The 17,746-nt window shown below is 43.2% G+C and overlaps 2 protein-coding genes across 5 annotated transcripts in view; both read left to right on the top strand.

Moving 5' to 3' along the window:
• Beta-spec (spectrin beta chain) overlaps window positions 1-3,672 on the top strand; it is a 29,339-nt gene extending 25,667 nt beyond the window's left edge. For all 4 annotated transcript variants that reach the window (XM_070660719.1, XM_070660722.1, XM_070660720.1 and 1 more), the window contains one exon: window positions 1,641-3,672. In XM_070660719.1, the coding sequence (XP_070516820.1) occupies window positions 1,641-1,644 (4 nt within the window). In that variant the 3' untranslated portion in view covers window positions 1,645-3,672. The remainder of the gene's footprint in view (window positions 1-1,640) is intronic.
• A 1,693-nt stretch (window positions 3,673-5,365) lies between these two features.
• On the top strand, window positions 5,366-17,746 carry LOC139104937 (sortilin-related receptor). The gene is made up of 10 exons (XM_070660724.1): window positions 5,366-5,685; window positions 8,309-8,584; window positions 8,707-8,868; window positions 8,951-9,235; window positions 9,341-9,612; window positions 9,735-14,023; window positions 14,161-14,417; window positions 14,537-15,017; window positions 15,185-15,391; window positions 15,489-17,746. Exons 1-10 carry the CDS (start codon window positions 5,398-5,400, stop codon window positions 15,548-15,550), a joined length of 6,579 nt encoding a protein of 2,192 aa, XP_070516825.1. The 5' UTR covers window positions 5,366-5,397; the 3' UTR covers window positions 15,551-17,746.

Below are 17,746 nucleotides of genomic sequence, written 5' to 3' on the forward strand. Positions count from 1 at the left end.
CCCTCACTCCACACCATATGAAACTCACTCGTCATTCCTATCACATTCGATCATATTGCATTTATCATATTTTAGAAAAGCCAAAAAGTAGAAAGCGATACCAATGAACGTATGAAACAGTACACACAATTGGAACAACATTTAGAAATGCGGTGAGTCGCACGCACAATCATTCTCTGAAACATTCTACCGTCGTACACCACTGCACGATTATGATCGATCATCATCTCGACTGTTTCTCCTTTCTTTCTCTTTTTTTTTTGTCCTTTTTCTGTGATTAGCCTTTGAAACAAAAAGTACAACGGGAATGTTCTTCCAATTGTGAATGCGGAATGGTCACGTTAAAAAAAAAAAAAAAAAAAAAAAAGAAAAACCTCCCCTTTGAAACGAGAGGATCTGAATGTGCGTAGAGCTTTCTGTGTTTCCCCGACGAACGTTTTTGGCCGACGAGTCTCGCAACAGTGCGCTCGAGCGATTTGCCGCAGAAATTAATCGGGGAGATACCGAATCGAGGGAACAGATTGTTCCCTTGTCACGTTGTTTGACATCCGAGTAAATAGGTGCTTTCTTAATGCGCATTTATATATCCATCCGCTTTCATTTGGAGTAATCTTGTTTTTATTTCGCATAAGATAGTATGTTACGTAGATACATATCGCTGTGTACCGCTGTCGAGTTTAATATTGTAGCCTGTGTTCGAACCACCCGCTTCTGACATCGTCATTTTATTCTTCACGCTTTTTCTGCTATCAGAATATTCCTAGGAACCTTTTTATCGTAGAGGTAACCGATCGGGCGCGCGTCCACTTTTCGGGCGCGCGCGGAAACACATGTTTGCAGAACATGTGGCTCCTTAAAGACGGAATACTTGCTATTTTTACGTATTAGTATTATAAGCAAAACACATGATTGTTTACGATGCGTTGAAATTCTTATGTCGTAGCATCTCTCTTGTGTAACATATGTATTCCATGAATAATAATAGTGTTGTATAAATGCATAAGTTGCAATGATTGAAAGTAGAAAACGAGCATATCGGAACTCTCTCTCTCGAGGTTCAAGCGACGGTTTATTGCCGATTATTAAGACGCCTTAATTTAAATTTTGCTACTCTAAAAAACTTGATTTAACGCAATTTATTAAATATCTTGGAAAATCACGAAACGCATTTTATTAATTTTCGTAAGAATTTGTATTTCCTATTGTTATATCCTTTCTCTTGTAATCTTATCGGCGATCGCGATTATTAAGGCTCCTGAACGCTCGTCGCCGTTATATGTATTTGAATTGTGACGTCGGAAATGAGACTCCTTTTGGTGAAAACTCTTGCGTGTCGTTGCTAAACGAAAAGATATCTTCACGAAGAAAAAAAAAAGAAATTAAAAAAAAAACCATTTTTTATCGCTTTAGCAGACTTGCAAAATGTAGCAGAAACTAATCCCTTCTTTTGACAGTCAAAGATATCTTTTTGTTTGACGTCGACATGCGAGGGTTCTCGGCGTGTAAATTCCGACGTCACGATTCAACATATCGCGGTTCTCAGGGGCCTTGAATAGTAAAACGAGAGCAGTGAACGGAAGCGACCTTTATCGATCATCCTGATGAAATAATTATCACCTTTCACGTTTGCTAATTTTCAGCTAAGCTGGAGCAGTGATGAGATAAGGTGTAAGCCGCTCGTAATGCGTCCGCACGACGTCGTGCTTATGAGAAAATGTTTCGTCGCTCTTCATGGTTAAAGCAACGCTAATGTAAAAGATTCGAAGACATGGGGCCACAAGTGCGTGGCGAGATGAGTTGGACGGACCGAGAGCAGGGTCTTTGAAAACGCCTACTTTCGAAGAGCGGAGATATTTAAACGGTTACATGTTGATATTTATCAAGTTTAGGCTAACCGAAAGTCTAACTAAAACTTAGTTCTTCAATGAATTTTTTTTTTTTTTCGGACACTTTGCAATACCGCTAGCTGAAGAACGAGCGACACTCACGACATGTCCCACGTTAGCGTGATCGGGTTTTCGATACGGGGTTTCGTACGATTCAGTCTATTACGTTTTCTACGTATGTATCATTGCGCTACGAGATGCACGATCATTTACTTCGTCGCGGAAAACGAACGACGTCTTCTTCGCTGTATGAAGTATTCTATAAGTTGTTACGAAATCTTTGTACTTCAGCAATTTTTTTCCTGTTTTTTTTTTCTTTCTTTTCCTTTCGAGAATGTAAGCGATAGAAGACGAGCTCGATCTTGTCGAAAATATAGTTTGGAGGAGATATATCTTTATATATCTTTACTACGAAACACGATTTTTGTAATTCCACGCGACGAGTTCAGAATTGTAACGTTCTTTCCACGCATTTCATTGCATTTTGCGCCGGTTTCCGCTAACGATACCACAAGGAAGGCGAGAACGATATTCCGGTCGCGCAAATCGCTTAGGGTATATCGCTTTCACTGTCACGTTATCGCGCCGCGGTGCTTCTTTACTAGACTCCTTTTTTTTTTCTTTTTCGCAAACGTCGCCGGTTTGCGTTCGAATAACTGCCATATATTTTAAGAGCCACACTAACTTGGGACATAATATTATATGAACTAGCTTTTAACGAATTGTTAAATATGCTGCGCCCCGAGGGGATATCGCATTGAAGAATTATAAAAAGAAAATGTATCGACTAACAAGAAAGAGTCCCACCCTCCCCTTGTTTCCCCGGTCCCTTTACGACCCCTTGTATCACCTAAGCAAGAGTATTTGAAAACTGGACCCGCGCAAACGACACGGTCTGCATCAAGCGAGGGCTCGCGGCTAATTATAATAGCCCTGAAATTATTATATATCACTGTTGCAAATCGCTTGGGCCTCGCTTGATTCCGACTCGACGTTTACCGCGCAGTACGCGGACTATGTTATCCGTTAATTGTTAATTTCTTTTCTTTTTTTTTTTTTTTTTTAATATTTATCATGCTCATTTTGTTTTCTTTATTTTAGAACGTAGAAAGCTTTTCTTTTATTACTGGGACGACCTTAAAAACGAAATTTTTATTCTAGTTTAGGATATAATTTAAGAGAAGCCGCAATGGCTCTTGATTTTAACCCGCGAGGAAGTGTTACGTTTCATTTTGTCTCTCGACCCGATGCGACTCGATCAATCAATCGGTCCGGTGTGTACACCTCGCCTCTTCGACAATTAATCAGCGAATGATCTTCTCGATCTGCGACTCACATTATAAATCCGGGATCCTTACGTTCGTATGAAAATTGTATCGTCGGCTAAGCTTACTACGAGACTTGTATATACACACGGGGGTAACGCTCCCACATACACACAATCACACATGTACACGTTATATCCGCGAGAATGATTCTAATCAAAATCGTACACCCGCTTCTATGATTTCGTGCATGTGCATTTAGCGAAGAGCATTGAATTGAATATCAGAGTCGCATTGCTAGGCAAACACAACATTTGGTATATCATAGCTATGTGTTTTATATATAAATATATCTATAAATATATAAATACAGAACGATAAAAGAGCATTAAATTATAAGAAATAAAAATTATTATAATAGATTATATATATATATATATAAAATAATTGTCGACTTTTTGACATGGTAATTCTTTTCGTTTTAAAACGACCTTCCCGGCATAAACTTCTTTTTTTTTTTTTTTAAAGAAAAAAGATCTGAGTAGCATCTCGAGGTGCGTTATCAGATATTATCAGATTAAAAATTTCTTTAAGTGTTCGCTGGCTGGGTCGCTTTAGCACGAAAAGAACTTGCAATATGCATCATTAAAATTATACTCGCTTAAATTGAACGTTTGGTTGTACATTTCAAATTGTTATTCTCGATTAGAGCGCGTTTGCGGCGCAATGTCCTTCTCTAGCGAAAAGAAAAAAAAAAAAACGAAAGAAACCCTTGTTTTCTTTATATCTAACGCTAACGTCGTATACTATTAGCACCGTCGACTCTTGTAAAACGAACGACATACTCTCGCTTCATTCCTACCATTGTCACCGCGCGAGACACGAAAGTGCAATTGTACCGCGCCGATTATTACTTTTACTCTTGAACTCCGTTAAGGTCAACGTGTAATTTTTTAATGTGCCTTTTTACAGCTTCGTTGAGAAAATAAAATGCGATTAAGTATCATGCGTGAATTGGTGGCGGGGCAACAAGAAATTCGAAACGGTCAACGAGCGAAGCTGCTCGTGAATCTTAAACACGGGGGGTTGCTATTATGTAAATTCCGCGACTTCGATCGAAAACGCAGGCTCGCGTCTTTTCGTTACCACGAATTCCGTCGAGACTAGAATAAAGTTCCAATTTTTCTCCGTGAATTTCAATAACTGCGAGGCGATGATTTTCGCGAAAACGAGGGAAGTAGGAGAGACAGTTTCAGTCAATTACAACGCAATATTGACGGACTTTTGATAATTGCTTGTTTAGAATTTTAGGGCATATAATGTTAAAGATATGAACAACTATTAATAATTAATGATAATATAAAATACTAATAAAAATTAATTTAATTGAAGTACGCTAGCTGCATATTCACGAATAAGGTAAATAACGAAAATTGAGGAACATCTGCGTTTTCTGAATAATTGCATAATAGCTCCCCTTTGGTTTTTTTTTTCAATTCTATTTATCACGAGCCAATCGTGATCGCTTAATTATTATATTTAACGTGCCGCGACGTATACTTTGAATTTTATCGATTTCCGCGCGACTAGGAACCCCACGAGATAGCGCCTCAGATGCGTGCTACAAAACTGATCTCGCCAATCAGATTGCTTGGCTAGGCAGATCGGAATAAATTCAGGTTCTTTAATTGGCAGGTTAGGTTTCCGTACCAGTTGAAGTAAAAAGTATGAGCCTTATCCCATCCGAGTCACGGATTAATTTCACCTGCGTCGCGAAAGCACTAAAGCTTCCCTATTTAATCGATCGTTTCGCCGCGAACAAGGTAAGATATCGACGCGCAAGCGACACGCAAACGAAAATAATTTAGTAACATACTTTTAGTGACGTTGAACGTTCGGCGCTCCGGAGGATATCTTTGACCGTAAAATCCAGGTGACGACGCAAAATAATTGCAGTCGGAATTTATATTGCCGTTATATCAATAAAAATTAATCTACAAACTGAACGTCGGGTTTCGTTACTATTCCAGTGTCATGCTTTATTAATTGTTCAAGCTGATTTAAAACGGGAGAGCTATGTGACCCAGCGGCGGTGCTCGTTTAACTGAACGCTGGTGCCATCTGTGCCGTCGCGGGGGCATGCACGATCCGACGCTCGACTACGCATCTGAAATTGGCCGCGTGATCCATGGCCGCAAGTATTAATACAGCCGTATTCGCGGCGAGCGGAGTCAGTCTTGGGCAAGATGGCCGGTCGCTCGAGCGCGGGTTTTTTCTACTACCTCGCGTTGATCCTCCATCTGGTCCTGCTTACGGAGTGTAATTACGGAGTGCGGTACGGGGACAAGGCGAAGCGGCTGCACATCGCCGAGCACAACGATTCGCCGCACCAGAAGCCGTTCGTCATCGACCGGCGGGGCGAAGCGACGGGTCCAAGCGACGATGACAAGGAAACGTCATTCGGGCGTACGCGCCGGCACGCAACGCCGTCGCCGGATCAACATCCGGGGAACAATCCGAACATCACGACGAAGGTACCGGAGCACAGTAAAAATGATTGAAAGATACCGGACCAGGATCGTAGGGTCGCCGTCACCGCGATCGTACGTGACTGTCGACCCTCGTCGTTGCGTCGCAGTACGGCCGGCGACGACGGGGCCGACGATGACGGCGACGACGGCCGACGATGATCCCCGGTGATCGCTTTAGCCGTCGCGGACGAATGTAGGAACGTCGCACGACTTCCGACGTTCGCGTGAGTGGACGCGCCGCGCGTCGTACGCACTCACACACGTGCGCAGGTGTATACGTACACACCCACACGCCCTCTTCTTCCTTTAGTAGAGTGGGCTCCTCTGTGTGTCCTCCTGCGGAATTTTTCCCAATGGACCACCGCGTCGGGAGAGGAGAGAGCGCAAAGCGCGCGGGCCTTTGTGCGTGGCGTGCGCGGATAAGCCGGGGCAATAATTGCCGTATTATCTCTCTCTTCCGGAATGAATTTAATCAATCTCGGAGGAGAGAGAGAAATACAGAGAAAGAAAGAGAGAGAAAGCATCGTTTATTGAGCGCTCTAGGACAAGTCTCAAGTGCCAAGATAAGATACAGAAATATTATTAAGCGCACAGATACGAGAAGTAACAAGAATGACAATAGGAGTTAAATTTAATTAAATGTACGTGCTAAAGAAAGTGCCTTAGACGCACGGTAGGAATATATCTAAGTAAAGTAAAATAAACGACGTGACGGGATGATTCATTAATTGCAGATGTAGGGAAACAAAATAAGTCGCAATTGGCGTGACACGGTACACGATCTCTGGACTAATGAAGCAAGGATACCGAAATGAGTAATGCAACAGATACCACTTAGTCGCAGAAAGAGGGCCTCAATTTTTAACGTTTGATTTAAAAAGAATTTTTTTTTTTCTTTATTGAAAAAGAACTAGCTCCAGATGGAAACTTATATATTCAAGTTTGCGCAGTCATTGACTTGCCATCGCGATCATTGCCCCATGAAAATTAACATAAGCATTGATTTACCATTGTGGTAATTGTTATTAAATTAATATAAACATTGATTTGTTATTAAAACAATTGTCATAGGGTTGACGCAATTATTACTGATACATGAGATTAGCAGTCTATTTAAAAATAACTTTTTTTTTCCCCCCTCCTCGTGTTAAAGCGATTGTATTTTACAGGAGCTTCCTGACTACCACATTATCGTATTATAAAAGTCAATGCTCACAGAACCCCCTGGCTCAATTACGATATCGAGCTGGCGTTTCGAGTAATGGGAGGCAGGCTGTTCTATAATTTTATAGCCGTAGATAGGAAGGACAACTGGGCGAGAAAGAGAGAGACGGGAAAACGGAGCGTCGCGCGGCGGGTTCCCTACGTTATTGACACGCCGAGGGGTCACTAACCGTCCCGCATATCTTCCCTCCGTTTTCTATTTTTTTCCTAGTCTTTTTCGAGGGAAAAGCGCTTTTGCGACCGACGCGAGTTTTCGTCGTCTCGTCACCTTTTTTTTTTTTTTCCTTTTTTAACGTCGCATGAGTTAATTTTTTTTTCCTCGAAGGTCGCGGTAATGATTGATTTATAATTTTTTTTTTTTCTTATCTACGCAATTTTCTCCCCTTATGTCATGTCGAGTGCTTAGTCATGTTTGCTCAAGGAGGATAATGGACTGCACTTGACTACTTATTTTCGCGATAACAAAGGAAGCGCAGTTTGCCATTTAGCTGAAGAGATAAGAGCTGTATAAAGAATAGCACCATATTGTAGCCATGAGCTCGTGCTTCTCTGTTTACTTCTTATTCATTTTATTAATTATCTCGCCGTCTCTTTCTCTCTCTGATTTATTCGATAAGCGTATATTCCAATAGCAATTAATTACACGCAAAGCTAATTAGAATCAGCCGTTCCGTTTCCCGTTTCGGGGCCATTATGCGCCGTTATTCGTTTAATTGGGTACAACTTCTTGATTGATGTAATCGTTATGCCGTCCGTTTCAAAATCGCGACCGATGTTTTTCGGATTTCACTTTTTTACGCTGGAAACGACTCGGCCTTCGACAAAAATTGCGGGTTTTTCCCTACCGATTTTAACACCGGTTGTATAACTACTTGGCCAAGAAATTTGCCCGTTGCGGGACGCCGCGTCTCGGACCTCTAATTGCTATCTTCGACTGAGAATCCGGTGACATTGAGAACGTATAGTGATATCAGTTACTGACGGTGTGCACCGATCGAGATAGAGAGATTTCCCCGCGAACGGACGCAACAGTCCAATGACTCATCGGTTCCGCCATATGTCCGTCTACAATTACGATTATTGATGACATCGAATTTTCGAGCGCATACAATTCCTTTGTGCTCAACTATTAATAAACCTAAACTCACGTCCGGTTCTGCGGACATTTATTTTTACCGCGTTCGTCTTTTCTTTGTTATTAAATATTTTTTTTTTTTTTTTTCGTTTTTTCCCTTTAATAATAATTTTATCGAAACTCTTATCTGTTATCTCTTATCTTTGACTTCATCGCGTCTGTCTGCAGCCTCGCGTAGTAAATATTATTTTGTTTCGATGTTATATAAGTCTTTACGACGCGGTTCCTTAAAAATCCCGATTAACAATCACATCCTCTTTGTCGCAGGTCAACGCTTTGAACGACTCGCATCAGCAATTGATGGTGCACTGGGTTGGCGAGGGCTCCAATGTGATAATATGCCTAGCGAGGGACAGCACGCCCGTGCTGCGGTACACGGGCGGCCGATTCTCCGCGCCTACCCACCCAAGCGCGGTCTACATCAGCTACGATTACGGCGACACGTTCGAGAACAAGACCGAGATGTTCAGGGTCTCGAGCGAGCCCAATGCTCCATACGCGGTCGTGGACAAATTTACCAATCATCCTAAGTACTACCACTACGTGAGTAACGCGCCGCAAAAGCGTTTCCTGCGCAATAAGTGGCCGGCGGCGTGTTTTCCTGGCCCGCCGCCAGTTCTATTGTTTCGAATGGAACTTTTTCAAGATCTTCTCCGCCTTTGCAGTGCGTCTTCGTGGACAGTATGAACAATTTGATCTTTATGACTTGGAACAACGGCCTGACGATCCAGAGAGTCACGGTACCGTTTCACCCGAGCGAAGTCTCGTTTTACGAACTGGATCAACGGGTGCTCGTGGCGCTGGACAAGATCGACCCGGCGCGAAAAGTAAAAATGCTAATTTGCTTCAGATAGTGAAATTTAATCACAGATAAGCTTTGTTTTTTAACTTAGAACGATTTAATTTCAGTTGTGGCTGTCGACCGATCGTGGACTGACTTGGGTGCCGATTCATCAGTTTGTTAAGGCTTTCTTTTGGTCTCCTTATCGCGTTTTACTGGTCGAACGCACGGAACCCTCTGGACTGAATACCGTTTTGAAATTAGATTTACGGAATTTGCCCTGGTATCAGAGAGCGAATAACGCGCTTCGAGTAAGGATGTCCATACGAAAGGAATTCGTAGTCGTTATTCAAAACGTTGAAGATTTCCAAATTAGAGGAGACTATATGTTTGCTACTATGAAAAGTTCGAAAGTAAGTTCGCTATACGAAGTATCGTAAGAATTAATTTGTTTTTAATATATATAATATCATATATAATATAAATTATTTTATTTATTATATTGATATTCTTTTTAGCAAAATGAAACGTCGGAACACCTAGATCTGTACGTTTCTTATAAGAACCAGTCGTTTGTCCCAGCTCAATTTAACACTGAATTAGACTGCAAGGATTATCATATTGTGGACGTGTCATACAATCGAGTTTTTATTGCCGTATCGCACAGCGATACTATGATCAATCTTTACGTATCGGAAGTTATAGATCACGAGAAAGCTATATTTACGTTGTCTCTAGAGAGTATTCTTACGTTTTTCCCTAACAGTACTTGGAAAGACAGTTGGTTAAAGTAAGTATTAAATAAAAGTAATTAAATAAAGTAAATTAAATTAATATAAAACTGGCAGAAATAAGATTACAAGCTAAACTTTTTTTTTTATTTCTGATTTTTACGCGATTGTTTTTACGCAGTGACGTTGCCGACGAGGCGTTCACGGATCTCTACAAAGTCGAAGGTCTACGGGGCATATACATCGCGTCGCGGGTCAAAGGTAACCCGAAAGCAAGTTCGATCGGACCGGAACACCTGGAATCATTAATTACTTTCGATCACGGCGTTACTTGGAACAGTATTAAAGCGCCAATGGCGAACCATGAAGGTTTTTATATTCATTGCGGGAAGGATTGCTCACTGCATTTGAGTCAGAGGTTTAGTCAGTTATATCCGGTAACGAGGTCCGTCACTATCATGAGCTCAAAATCGGCGCCCGGGATAATAATGGCCACCGGTGTGATCGGATCGAGTTTGAAGGGTCATCCTGCATTATACGTGTCTCGCGACGCTGGCCTTACGTGGAGACAAGTGCTCAAGGATTATTATTTCTTTAACATGGGCGATCACGGAGGGTTATTGGTGGCGGTTAAATACTTCAAGTCTCGCGGGGAAACCAGAGATATTTCGTACTCGACGGACGAGGGCGAGACGTGGAAAACGTACGAATTTAACGAGAAGATGTTGAGAGTCTACGGTCTTATGACGGAGCCTGGTGAAAATACCACGGTGTTCACCATGTTCGGATCAGACAGCGGGCAGCACCAGTGGCTCATTATTAAAGTCGATCTGCGAAACGTGTTTCAGAAAGATTGTACGGAAGACGATTACAAATTTTGGTCGCCATCGAGCATCGATCAACCGGTCATGGCTTGCATACTAGGACGTAAAGAGACGTACCAGAGACGCGCGGCACGCTCTAACTGTTACCAAGGCGTAAACTACGATCGACCAGTGAGACTGGAAACCTGTCAGTGCGACGCGAATGATTATCAGTGCGATTATGGCTTCGTGCGTGACGGGAATCCATATCACTGCATTCGAAATAAATCTATCGCTGATTACGATCCTTATGCTGTTCCGCCTACGTGTCAATCTGGCAAATTCTACAATCGCACGAAAGGCTACGTGAAGATATCTGATGACGATTGTACCGGTGGGTTTGCAAGGAATTTCGAGCCCGATGAAATCCCATGCCCGATGGACGAACGATCGGAATTTTTATTAGTCGCTCAGCGGGAACACATCACGCGAATCGATTTGTTAGAAAATAAAATGGAGCCATTGCCTGTTCACGATTTGAAGAACGTTATTGCCATCGAATTCGATATGAAGAACAATTGTTTGTACTGGGCAGATATTGTGAATGATACAATCGGTAGGCAGTGTCTGAAAGATGGCACTAGCTTTCCTGAAATTCTCGTAGAGACCGATTTGAGTTCCGTCGAGGGCATGGCCTACGATTGGGTGTCGAACGTGCTCTATTTTGTGGATGGCGTAAAAATGAGGATACAAATAATTCGAACGGACGTGTCGACTATGGGCAGAATGCGGAGGACGATCCTGGGACCGAATAATCTGCAGAAACCGCGAGGCATCGCGGTTCATCCCATGAACGGCTACATGTTCTGGACCGACTGGGCGCCGGGCAATGCCTCGGTTTCTCGAGCGAACTTGGACGGCACGGACGTGAAACGGCTGTTCGTTAAACCTACAGTCGAATGGCCAAACGGAATAACGATCGATCACATTGCAGAGCGTATCTACTGGGTGGATGCTCGAGCAGATTATATAGCTTCATCGGACTTCGACGGTAAACGATTCAAGAAGATCATCGACAAGGACGGACGGGTTTCGCATCCGTTCGCGATTGCCGTATTCAAGGACAACGTGTACTGGGACGACTGGAAGCAATCAATGATTTTTATCGCCAACAAAGATCTGGGACGTAGTATCAACTCGGTGGTCGGCTTTCAAATCGCCGGCTTGATGGACCTGAAGATTTTTGCGCACAGCGTGCAAGTTGGCACGAACGAGTGCGCAACAAACAACACTTGCTCACACATTTGTCTGGGCGCGCCGCAAAACAGCCACGTCTGCCTCTGTCCGGACGGTATGGTGATGACGGATGGCAAGTGCCTGTGCCCGAACGGCGTGAAGCCGTACGCGAACTCGACATGTCCGCGCGTCGCCAGTACTTGCTCATCGAATCAGTTTGCCTGCCAGAACAGCGTGTGTATTCCAGAATTTTGGAAGTGCGACGGTGACAATGACTGTGGCGACAACTCGGACGAAGTGCACTGCAACCGCGCGACGTGCAGCCCGAACAACTTCGAGTGCGACGAAAACAAGTGCATACCTAAGTACTGGGTGTGCGATTTAGACCGCGATTGTAAAGACGGCAAGGACGAGACAAACTGCACGTATAGCAACTGCACGGAGACTCAATTTAAGTGCGACAACGGTCGGTGCATATCGCGTCGCTGGCGCTGCGACGGCGAGGACGACTGCCGGGACGGTTCAGACGAGCGAAACTGCACGAAGAGTATTCAGCCGAATACCTGCCGCTCCGATGAAATCATCTGCAAGTCCGATCACTCGTGCATACCGACCTCCTGGAAGTGCGACGGTGAGCCGGACTGCGAAGACAGCGCCGACGAGCAGGATTGCAACAACATGATGTGCGAGTCGTGGCAATTCACGTGCAACAACACCAAGGACAACGGGCACCGGTGCATATACAAGTCTTGGGCGTGCGACGGCGAAAAGGACTGCATCGACGGTTCTGACGAAGTAAACTGCACCGCCACTACTACTCTACCGCCGCCTCTAATTCCGAGCCTACCGACCAACTCCTGCAACGACTGGATGTTCCTGTGCAACAACAAGAAATGCGTGCCCTACTGGTGGAAGTGCGACAGCGTGGACGACTGCGGCGACGATTCTGACGAGATTGGTTGCAGCGGTAGCGGCATGGATGGCGGAACGCCCGATTCCACGCCGCCAGTTTTCACGACCCAGCAGCCGCGGAACTGTCGGGAGTACCAATTTCAATGCTACAACGGCGAGTGCATCGAGAACGCCTGGGTATGCGACGGTTCGAAAGACTGCCCGTCCGGCGAAGATGAGCAACACTGCGGCGAGCACACTCATACGTCGTGTCGCGAAAACAACCAGTTTATGTGCCGGCAGGATGGCTCGTGTGTGCCAATCGCGAAACTCTGTGACGGAAACAAGGATTGCCCGGACGGTAGCGACGAGCTTGGATGCCACCCAGACCACGAGATGAATCCGGCCACGCCGTCCTGCTACGTCGGCCTTTTCCCTTGCGACGAGACCCGCTGCTTCCCGCTGGCGGCCTACTGTGACGGCAATCACGACTGCTTAGACGGCTTCGACGAAAATAATTGCGAGAAAAACGGCTCGCGCGTCTACCAAGTACTAGTTATGGGCGTGGACGAACGTTCTATCAATGACTCTAGCCTTTTCCTCTTCTGGTGGATGCCGATACCGTCGAATATAACCTTCGAGTTTCTGCCGTCTATATCGCGAGCCCAGCAAGACGCCAAGTGGACTAACGCTAGCGAGTGGATCGAAGACACGGAGTACCAGTTTAACAACCTCGAGCCGTACACTAAATATAACTTGACGGTTTACGTGAAAGTGAAGGGCCAGTCTACTGTGTTCCCGCCAGCCAAGTACCTCGTCGTTATGACGGGCGAGGGTGTGCCATCCAAGCCGTGGAACGTCACCGTCGTACAAAAGAACGGCACCCGCGTGGAAGTATCCTGGCAGCCACCTGAGCATCCGAACGGTTTCATCATCGGATACCAGGGCTACATTACGCCACCGATACCGCCGATGGAGTTCAGCCGTCCGAAAACCTCGGCGGTCATCGACATGGCGTTTGAGGCGGGCAAAAACTATTCTTTCTGGATCGTGGCGAAGAACCGACAGTACCTGTCAGCCTCGTCGCCCGTCGCTACATTGATGTTCGACGGTTCGGCAAACATCGACGACATCGAGGACCTACGCGTAGTTGCTACGACGAACCACTCAGTCACACTAACGTGGAAGAAAATGAAAGACGTGGACGGATATCACGTAACTCCCAGGGCGCCGCCGGCGTATCCGGCTCTACAGACCGTCCCGACATTAGAGAATCTCGTGGAGATTAAAAAACTGTCTCCAGGTATCAGGTATACTTTCGAGGTCGGCGCGATGAAGAAGAAATACGTCGGTAAGGTCGCTAGGGTAATAGCCACGACGAACGGCACAGCATTGCCGACGATAATGAATTTCGACGCGCAACTGGTCAAATCTCAAAGAACAACCGTGAAGCTTACTTGGGACCCACCGAAAAGTAACATGAAAATCAAGTGGCAATACGCTATTCACTACGCTACCAACATGCTGGACTTTTTCAAAGGTAAAATAGTCGTTTGAATTTTTAGAGTACAAATATTAATCGAGTACTTCTTTCTAGTGATCTTGTTTATCTGCCCTATTTTGTAGAATAAAAACCAGAATTTTCTATTACGAATTAATTTTTATTTTCGTTTTTAGCTTATAAGCTTCTTACCACCAATCTCACGGCTACGATCAAAGACCTGGAGGCGTGCGAATCGTACGTTTTTGCCGTCGGCGTTATGGGAAATTACGGCGCAGGACCTTTAAACCAGCCGGTTACGGTCACAACGCACTTCAATAAACGTGCGCCCCCGAAAAGGCTGAGAGTGACGCCGTCGCCAGATAAAAATGACAGTATCATAGTCTCGTGGAGCGCGAGTTGTCCGACAATCGACGAACCGATCAGTTACACGGTAATTAGTGAAATACTTTCAAAGAAAATTCATGTTTTCTTTTTTTAATATTATTAAAGAATATTATTAAAAAGAATAAATGGAATGTTCATTAATCTCATATTTTTTCCGGATTACAGATCTCCGTTACAGAAATGATCCTCAACAAGCCGCCAATGACTGTAACGTTGTCGCCAACCAACGAAACTATTATGAAGCACATGTTTAATTTTATCAAGTACGGCGGAAAATACAGTATTACAGTGGCCACAGACGTCAACAATGCTATACCTACGCAGCCGTTTATTTACATAGCGCCTCCTATCAAGCCGCCTCATCAGCTCACTGTTTTGCACGATAATACGGAATACCTGATTTATTGGCAGGAGCCGGATTTGCCGGAGAGCATTCAGAACGACACCGAACGGCATTACGAAATCTTAGTGTCCGAGGGATCAAGGATAATGAACGAGTCAACTGCTAAAATCTTGACGGCCAAAGATCCGCCCTACCGCTATAAGAACGCTAAAACGGACACGATTTACACTTTCGCCGCGCGCCTGATTACAAGCGAAGGATACCAAAGTCCACTGAGTGAGACTTGGAGCACGCAAATTTCAGGTAAGACGTCTTTAATGTCTTTTTAAAAAATGAGACGCCCTTAAAGTGGAAAAAATAAAAAAAAGAAAAATGATTTTTTACTGCGAATATGCGCACAATAGAAATTAATTATGATTAATACAGTAGCAGATAATTATAATTATTTCTTAATTTTTTTGGTGTCGCAGGAGCGCAACTCCCAGTGATAATGAACACGTCGAGCATATTGTCCCTCGCTATACCGATATGTCTGGTCGTTATAGCGCTCGGCGCTGCGCTTGCATACTTTGTCATTCGACACAAGAGGTTATCTAATAGCTTTACCCAATTCGCTAACAGCCACTACGACACGAGACGGGGACAGGCTACTTTCCCCGGCACGACGGATGGTTTAGGTAAGCATTATTTTATCTTTAAAAAATGGAAAAAAGCGGGATAAGAATTTCACGAAACGCGAAAGAGAAATTAATGATCGTTTCTTTCTTTTTGCAGAAGAAGAAGACAGTCCAGTAATTCGAGGCTTCTCAGACGACGAGCCGCTCGTAATTGCATGAGTACCATATATATGTATAAACCGAAAATTTATGTAATAGGAAAAATGTGCCAAGACATTAACACGATAATTTTGAACATAGATCAAGCTTTATAAGGAAGAGCTTTTGTGAAAGCGTCTTAAGACTGAATACTTGGCTGCGGCCGTGCTTGTGCCAGCGTAGTCAACGACTATCAATCGGCGAACAGGTTGCTTAGACCGCTTACACGAGAGCTTTTTGCGTTAATTGTTACAATTAGTGTCAGACTTTATTCAGTTTCGATTAAATCTGAAATTGAAATATCGGTCGGACATTAATTGCAATACGTTGTAGAAATATGGTATACATGTATGTACGTATCGGACGCTTGGAGTGACACTTGCCGTGCTCGGAGAAGCGCCGCCGCGTCTCGAAATTTAAGTGTGACAAACGGAGACCAGAAATGTAATTCGCTGTCGCGCGCGAGGGCAGGCCAACACGCTGGCGGTTTTGTACATAGTGAATATTTTTTATGGATTGATTGTGCGATTTTTGAGGTGACACACATTTGCATTTTTAATATTGTATTTATACTTGTGCGTGTGAAGGAACCTTTTTTAGTCCATAATCAAATTGCTGATGCAAGGAGTGAGTTTCCGACACCTGGGACGCTCCCTTGATTAAAAGCCGCTTTAAGAAACATCTACAGAGGCCATAAGTTTTTTGACGTACAGCAAGCGCATGACCAAAGTAACATTTTCTTCTAATGCCGCATGCAAAAAGCGTACCCAATCGCGCGTGTTTATTCCTATTACAGTTCGAGCTCGTATAATTGTCTTTATCTTTATAACACTTTGTTATCGTCAAGATACAAATTTTAGTACCGATGCGGCATTGAAAGAAATTTTTTAACGCGAATGTCGATTTCGCAAATGGGTGATCCGACCTTTAAAGAAAAACATTACTATAGTTATCACGATTTCACGCGATTGGATTTTTTTTTTTTTAGATGCACACGAAAAAGACATTTGTCGAGTAATTTTATGTGCTTACGATTAAAAGTTAGATTATATATGTTATTTTTTACATTGAAAGAACAGTGGTGGGTTATTTTGACCAAAAAGAGGATTTAACGTCTTTAATTAGTTAACTAGATTTTTTTTTTCTTTTTTTTTTTTTTTTAATGTCGATGATATTCTCAGTACGAGTAGACTGGTGGTGACGTCGTGACTTTTAGATCATTGTAAATAATGTTTAAATATATTTAAGCGCGTGAGCCTTCACCGCTTAATTCGTGTTGGAGCATCCGTAAAAATATATTAATGGTTAAATACCGCGATCAGTTATATATTTTTCTGTCGAAGTGACTACCTAAGGTTCTCTAGCCATGGCTGGTCATTTCCTCGCGGCGGAGAAGAAGCCACCAATTTGTCAAGATTCTCTGCTGTATAAAACATTATTTAGAAGTAAGATTGATTGTATTCTTAATTAATCGCTCTTCTCCTCCTCTCTTCTCTTCTCAAGCAAAAAAGAGATGCGCGACGAGTTTTTAAAGTAATTTGCGAATTGATCCTTGGCAGTGGTATTGTAATTGTTACATCATTGCGTTCGCCGAGTGCATTTTTAAAAAAGCTTAAATTCGAATAAAAGCTCACAAAACTTATGACCTGCCACGGCGTTTGTAGAATAAGTTTCTAACGGTCGCGAAAGAAGACCATGAAGATACACGGCGTGTCGATGAAAATACACAGTATTAACGAAGCTCAGTTGTTTTTTGTGCATTTAAACTGCACGGGTTAATTGCAAAGAAAAGCCTTTCCCTGCCAATGCCGGGCACCTTACCACCGATAATAATTTACTTTTTTTTCCTCCTCTTTCGTCGGTACACATTGAATGTCGAAGAAAATACGAATAATAATGTCCACGGTTCGAAATCTGTGTTACGCGGCTCTTACGTATAATCAAATATTACAGATATAATTGTGTTATAAGTATTGACATGTGATATCAATAATTTATGTGACTGACATTTTATTGATACCATTTATGTCAGATAATTAATATTGTTACATGATACAGAAGTATTGTGTGATAATATTGCTGGGCCGCTTTAACGAGAGAATAGAAGAGAATATATATAGCTGATTTACATGTAAATGTCAAAAGTTATAATGCGATAAAAGACAGTGATATATAATATAAAATATTTACGTGTAAATAAACAAGCTTAAGGCAAAA

Source organism: Cardiocondyla obscurior, linkage group LG08, assembly GCF_019399895.1.
Source record: "Cardiocondyla obscurior isolate alpha-2009 linkage group LG08, Cobs3.1, whole genome shotgun sequence".
NCBI classification, from domain to species: Eukaryota; Metazoa; Arthropoda; class Insecta; order Hymenoptera; family Formicidae; genus Cardiocondyla; species Cardiocondyla obscurior.